The 7,307-nt window shown below is 41.7% G+C and overlaps 1 protein-coding gene across 1 annotated transcript; it reads right to left on the bottom strand.

Annotated features, from left to right (window-relative positions):
• Positions 1 to 481: 481 nt before the first annotated feature.
• LOC129734408 (keratin, type I cytoskeletal 13-like) lies at positions 482 to 6,372 on the bottom strand. The gene is given in 9 exon segments (XM_055697718.1): positions 482 to 835; positions 1,227 to 1,594; positions 2,384 to 2,610; positions 2,842 to 2,967; positions 3,342 to 3,503; positions 4,158 to 4,314; positions 4,784 to 4,866; positions 5,634 to 6,288; positions 6,290 to 6,372. Coding segments are annotated over 9 exon segments (1,887 nt in total). The 3' UTR covers positions 482 to 809.
• Between the last annotated feature and the right edge of the window lie 935 nt (positions 6,373 to 7,307).

Below are 7,307 nucleotides of genomic sequence, written 5' to 3'. Positions count from 1 at the left end.
TGTCTCTTCGAAAACAGATTCCTAGTTTGTGTATTTCCAGTATAAAACAAAAAGTGTCAGTTAAGTTTTTGTGAATCACAAATTGAAATATTCCTTTCATTTTACAATCATGGTTCTGGAATCATTCATGTGTCTCTGTCGGGCCTGGGTGGGCACTCCTTTGATGCCAACCTTATTAGCATTCATGTAGCGCTGGGATTCTGCAGTCTGGTCTGGTCTGATAATTAACTGCTATTGAATCTTAGGGCTCAGCTCCACAACAGTATCTGGCGCATTATTAAAAAATGAGGGCACAGCCCAGGATGCTCCAAGAAAATTATGATCTGCCCTGAATGCTCAGACATTGTGCTTTAACTCTAAATTTCATTATCAACTATTGTAATAGATCACCAAGTTTTCTACCTACCATGTGTTGGCATGGCTTTGTATTTTCTTTTTATGTGTTTACATCTATGGAATGGAAGAAAACCTACACACAGGATTCTGGTTGCATCAGACAGAAATGAAGTTTTATTAGCGACATTTTCCCCATCCAGCCCAACCCAAGTAACAAACAGCTTGAATCTCTAAAGCAAGTAGCTCAAGTGCCAATGATTGAAGCCACAAAGCATTCCAGGCAGAAGAAGCGCGTAGCATGGTGGGCAGGTGGCCCCCAAGTAGCTGTGATGGGCCTTTTTGGATAGATGGCATCAGCAGCATTGGGGAGCTGTGAAGAGCATCTGTCGTTCCTCGGGAGCATGGGCAATATAGAGGATTTGGACCAATTTCTTTTGAAAGGTCTTGCACTGTAGGATCCTTATTATGTATGCTTAGTCAAAAGATTTTCTTCCATACCCTGTTTGGAAATAAAACAAACATTAATTTTTTCAGTACTGACATGTGATAGGTGACCATAAGCATTCCAAAAGCATAAAGGCAAACTTCAGCATGGTACAAACCCATCAGTATTTATGAGGTTCTGCAAAGAGAGATGAAGAAAACCGGCTGTGGTTTTAACTACATGATTAGCTGATGTCACCCACAAAATTGAATAGAAATTGAATGTGTGTTTCTTAAGCAGAATGGATCCTTTGCATACAAATAGAAAAGAATTGTTAGTAAAAGTAAATCTAACACTTTCCAGAAATTTCAGTTTATCCTCAGAACTGTTTACTTCCTATGTTGGTACAGTGTATGAATTATTGAGGATGGGACTGAGAACAGTGTGCCCATGCAACAGTTCTCACCTTGGCTTTCACCACCACTCCTGCAGGACTGTGACTGGGAAGACGAAGAGTAGGAGTGGGAACTGCTGACGCCTCCTGAGATCCTTCCTCCTCCTCCTCCTCCTCCTCCTCCTCCAACAATACTACTGCATCCACCGCTGCTTCCCCCTCCTATTCCTCCACTTCCTCCTCCCATTCCTCCTCCACCACTTCCTCCTCCCATTCCTCCTCCCATTCCGCTGCCAGAGGAAATGCCACCACCTCCATATCCACCACTCATGCTACTACCTCCTCCTCCCCTTCCTCCTCCAGAAGAATAGCCACCACCTCCTATTCTACCACCTCCCATTCCTCCTCCCATTCCTCCTCCCATTCCTCCTGCTGGGATTCTGCAAAGAGAGAGAAAGAAGGAGAAAAAAAATTAATCAAATGCATTTTTGACCTCAGAAGAAAATCTGTCTACAGATACTGTGCAGAAGCCTGCACTTCCCTTGTCTGTACTTCTTTCTAGACTCTAGCACAGATCAGCAAGAGAACTGATGCAGTGCCAAAAATCAACCTCTTTTTTCAATTTCAGCTTGAATGCAAGAGTTTTTGCTTTTCCCATATTCTGCTCAGATATTTCTTGCAAGATTTAGCATTGCTGCTGTATGAGTGTATGATGTCACTGCGCTCCAAATTGGAAAGGCAGAACATGAAGCTTTAGCTCTTCTTTCAGGTACCACTTAAAAGCAGAAGCAGGCTCACTGCATAAGGGAGACTGAATCAGCTTGAACTTTCAGCATGTTGCATGCTGAGACTTTTATGAAGATCTGGAAAACTATGGTCATTTTTCTGCTTATGGTCTTTTGCAAGGTGATTTCTGTCTGTTAGTTCCTGGCCTTTTCTAGAACCAGGGTGAAGGTAAGTCTCTGTATGTGGGTTTCCCTGTCCAACCTCAAATTGGTAGTTCAGAATTTCAGCATTAAGTTTTTTCATATGATTTATATTTTGAACAGGTTTGCCAAGAAATGCGTAGTACCTCAAACCTGGGAGGCAGGTGGTCAAGATAGCTGAATTAGCCTCATTTCAGTACAAAATCTGTTTTGCAAACCTAGACTGTTAATTTCCTGTCTTTGTGGCTAATCTAGCCACCCTGGGTTTCACACAACGCTCTGTTCTTTTGTCGATTTACATACACAAGATCATGCTGCCCTTCCTCAAGCAGTGCCCGGTACTGAGCAATCTCCTGTTCCAGGCGGGTCTTGATGCCCAGGAGCATCTTGTACTCTTCATTCTGGCTCTCCATCTCGCAGCGGATGCTGGCCAGCTCCTCCTCCAAGGGGCCAATCATACCCTGGATCTGCTGCAGCTGCATGTTGTAACGACGTTCTGTGTCTTCCAAGTTGGATTGCAAAGAGTCTACCTGCAAATGGAAAACAAAACAGAATGTTTACAGGAATGTGGCAAATTTAACACATTTTTGTGGAAAAACTGGAGATCTTCACAAACCAGGAGAAAGCATATCTTTGAAGATAAATAATCCAGTATCCCATTCTCTACAGCTGGAGTACTTTCTAGGTCTAACCGTTCTTTCATTCTAGTGACTCATACAGCCTGTGTCACAGGTGAAGCAGAAGCAAACCTCTTTACTTACCATGCTGATTTGTGACTGTAGCTCAATTTCCAGGCTTTGATATTCACGTCTCAGCTCAGAGATCTGTTGGTTGCTTGATTGTATCTCCTGGCCACTTGAGTGGACTTGTTGATTAACTTCTTCCATCTGAAAAATTCACATATGAAATTAAGGCATTTTTGATAACAAGAAAACATTGTGGGGTTATCATAAAGGCACTGAGAAAGAAATTAATAAGAAAAAGAAAGATGTAATGTAGAGTGACTGTGTATATTTCCCACATGCCACTCTGCTACCTCACTCTTGTGTAATTCACCTTGCTACTGGAACACAGAGATTCTACATGCTTTACTACATAACCTCAATACTCCAGAACTGACCTGTTGCAGTAAACTGCTTACATTTATTTAAAGTTAATGTTCCTTAAATAATTCATGATAAGTTGCCTTTCCTCTGCTGGATGTTAATTGGTCCAGCTCCTTGTGCAAGACTGAGTAATCAAAAAAAACCCCATGCTTTACCTTGGTTTCATACCAGCTTTCCACCTCTCTCCTGTTGTTCTCAATAAGCCGTTCATATTCGCAACGCATTTCATTTAGTTTTTCCATCAAATTAATGCCAGGAGTAGCATTGACCTCCACATTGACATCACCACCAGATTGTGTTTGCAGTCCTTTCATTTCCTAGAAAAAAAAAACATCAAAACCCCACCATGCTGTCAAAGGGTGAAGGTAAAGAAAAATGTCATAGTTTCAAATAAAGGAAAAGAAAGAAACACAAACCCTCACACAGATGTATCACTCCTGCAAAGGGGGCCTCATCTGCCCTGGTCGTGAAAGGGAACAATTCTGCCATTCCTAAGGCAAACTTTATAGTGAACAATAGCCAGGCACCACATACACATTGACCCTGATATTTTCTCCTCAGGGTCATAAGGAATTTGATGCAGCATGCTTTTTGTGAAAATCCTTTTATGAATTTTTCTTCTTAATGAGAAATACCATTGCAGATAGTATAAATATTTTCTTTTAACTCCTCCCTATGTTCTATGCAATTTTCCTTCCATGAGTTCAGCAACAGAATTGTACTTTGCACTGAAAGCCGTTCATTTCCCTGGTCTCATTTCAGCACATGTTGACCTAGGTGTCTTATTACATCAGTTGTGGGCAGCTATGGATGCTACATACTCCTGAAAATCAAAGCCAGATTATGTCAAATTGAGTGATCAAAGCCAGCAGCCAGAGTCTGGTTACTGCTAGTGGAAGAAATCCACAGGAAATTCTCTGAGTATTGAGTTTTCATTAGTTATTATTATTTTAAAGTGTGGAGAAACTTACCTCTTCGTGGTTCTTCCTAAGATAGATCAGTTCCTCTTTTAGGGATTCAAACTGTGTCTCCAAGTCAGATCTGGCTAGAGTCAGTTGATCCAAAAGTGGACGTAATCCATTAATATCACTTGCCACACTCTGGTGGAGAGTGTATTCGGTTTCATACCTGAATGACAGATGAGAAAGACAGTAAAAGAGCTGCCAGACCTCTTTGTTCATTATCTTGACTACGAGCAGTTCCCATCAGTACCTCTTTGGGTTTTAATCTCATTGCTCAGTTCTTAAAGAAAGGACCTAATTCTCTTTCCATCTCTAATAGGTTTGTTTGATTTTGGTAGAATTTCTGTCTATGAGATTTATATGATGAGGATTATGCTTATAAATCTGCATGGAAGGATAGAGAAACTTAGAATGTCATCCTTTAAATGGCACTCTTCAATAACTTGTCTGGAGAAAAATAATGATGAAAAAATAATAAAAAAATCATTCTCAGAGTGCTTTCCCCCAAAATTGTATATTCTGTCATTGGAGCCAAGAGGCTCCAATTAAGCACCTCAGAAGTTTAATCAGCAATATGAACTCATTGGGGGCTAAAGGGAGGCAAGATGAAATGAGACAGGAAGGGAAAGACTCACTTCAATCTGAAGTCATCCACAGTCATTCTGGTATTGTCAATGTCAAGAAGGATCTTGTTAAGGTCCACATTTGCACCAACAATCTGAAAGGGAGAGGGCAGATGTTATGTGGTCAGTTGTCTTTTCAGTCTGACGCACAGAGGCAGAAAATACCTGTACAGAAACATGTTTCAGAATATCTTCATGGCAATGTCAAGCCTGACTAGTGCTGCAGGAGCTATATATAGAGAGAAGAGTTTATTTCTTCCAGTTAAAAGAAAGTGCCTTGGCTGTCAGTTTTAATTGACAAATATTTATTAAAAATACCTTGCTGGAAAGAATAATTAAATAAACTCCCTATATTCAAAAAACAGTGGAAAAACATAATTACCATTGCATTTGGCATATTCATGTAGGAGATACAAGACTATTAAATGGCTGAGGGCTGGAATCAGACTAAATGCACATGTTGGCTCATCCAACATGTATATTCACAAAAAGGTGCAATTATTATGCCACTAGTAGCACAACATAAGCAAGCAGTGGTTATATCTCCTGTTCAAGAGAGCGAGGAACAAACCAGCAATAGCCAAGTGTTGAAGAGAGCACTGGACAGGCCCCGTAATGGGTGTGCGAGTGATGATCTGCCATCCCACCACACACTGCTACCTGCGCCAGACACAAGTGTGCCAGCATATACACATCACCCACAGCCAAGACAAGCTGGCAGTCAGGCTTTGTCACCACATCAGTCTGCTTTCTGGCTAAAACAAAGGAGGGAATATATTTCCCCAAATACGGATATTGTGCTGCAGGAGGCAAGTGCCGTTCTAATGACAGTCTGTTCAAAGTTAGTCAAATTACAACGTACCTGGTTTTGCAGTTCTTCAATTGTTCTGTAATATTGGCTGTAGTCCCTGGAATGAGTGGGACCTTGGTTTTTATACCACTCCCTGATCAGTTGTTCAAGCTGAGTATTTTCATCCTCCAAGCGTCGCACTTTATCCAAGTAAGAAGCCAGGCGGTCATTAAGGTTCTGCATGGTCAACTTTTCATTTGTGGAAAGCAGGCCGGCATCTTCACCAAACCCCATTCCACCGAAACTACCTCCACCATAGCCACCACCACCACCACCAAAGCTGCCACCACCAAAGCCACCACTACCCCCGAAGCCACTAAATCCACCTCCACTATAACCACCACCGCCAAAGCTACCTCCACTGAGGCTGGCTCCATAGCCACCTCCCATTCCCCCAAAACCACCACCGCCTGATCCAAATCCTCCTCCCATGCTTCCACAGCCCATTCCTCCTCCATAACTGCCGCCACTCATTCTCCCACCATAGCTACTGCGGCTAATCCTCCCACAGCTGCCACTGCTAAAGCCCCCTCCATAGCTGCTCCTGGAAGCTCCTCCACCAAAGCTTCTCCCAGAAAAGCCTCCGCCACCTCCAGAAGAAGTGTATCTTCTAGTGGACATAGAGGAGTATCCACCAGACTTACGCACTCCACAGCTGCTACCCCCCTCCACCACCACCACCACCACCACCACCACCACCTCCACTGCTAATTCTAGTGGTACTAGTTGAAGATTTAGTGCCACAGCTCATAGTGGCGGCAGGTGAGAGTCTAACCACAACCCCAAATTTAGGTGCACAGCCTGATAAGATTCAGGACTGTAAATTTTCATCCCTAGCTCTCTCTATTTATACTTTTGACAGTGGGTGTCACCATCAGGGTGTTTCTTTCTCCCAGGGCATTTACCAACCTTGTTGTTTGTGCCAAGAATAATTTGCTGAACAATATTTTTTTGCTGATATCTCAGGCAATCTAGCCCATTGCTGGGTTTATTGTGTTTGTTTAAGAGTGAACGTTTAATTTCTTTGGGGTGGCATTCTTTTCATTTAACTTTTTCTGAAAAGATATTTTACCTCATCCAGCCTGAATCTGCTTTATGACAGAAAAGCCACTTCGTACACGATCCTGAAGCTACTGTTGACATAATGTGTACCTGGTGGAATTATACAGAGAGATTTTTTGTTCTCAGTTCTTCACTAGAAGAAAGAAGATGAGGCCCAAATCCCTCATGTTAGACTGTGCATTTATTTGTTCAATTCTTAATCTACTTTTTTGCTAAGATTTTTGTAGCTGCTGTTGTCAAAGGCTATTATTCTCTTTTGCTCTTTGATATTTTGTGCATTTACAATCTCCTATACTGCTTATATTCTCTTTCTCACTATACATGATAGTGCCAGAGTTTCGTTAACAGGACTGTCTACTTGTCTATTTAGATTTTCCAACTTGTGTGTCCCTGCCATCACTTAGTAATGCCATCATCACTGCAAGCAATGCAGTGGGATTCTTATTTAAAAATCAAAATCCTTCCTTTGTGAAGAAAGTGATAAGACAGCACACTAGGTAGCTAGGCCCTAGAATTCAAAGAGGAAAAAAAAAATTGGTTTTTTTTCACCAAAGAGCTATTTAATCTAAAATAGTAGGAAGATTAAGGATAGTTTAACTGTATTATAGTCAATTGCAGCACAGT

The sequence above is a fragment of the Falco cherrug genome, chromosome 20, assembly GCF_023634085.1.
Source record: "Falco cherrug isolate bFalChe1 chromosome 20, bFalChe1.pri, whole genome shotgun sequence".
Taxonomy (NCBI): Eukaryota; Metazoa; Chordata; class Aves; order Falconiformes; family Falconidae; genus Falco; species Falco cherrug.
The sequence above is the reverse complement of the archived record's forward strand: the minus strand, read 5'-3'. Positions and strand labels throughout refer to the sequence as shown.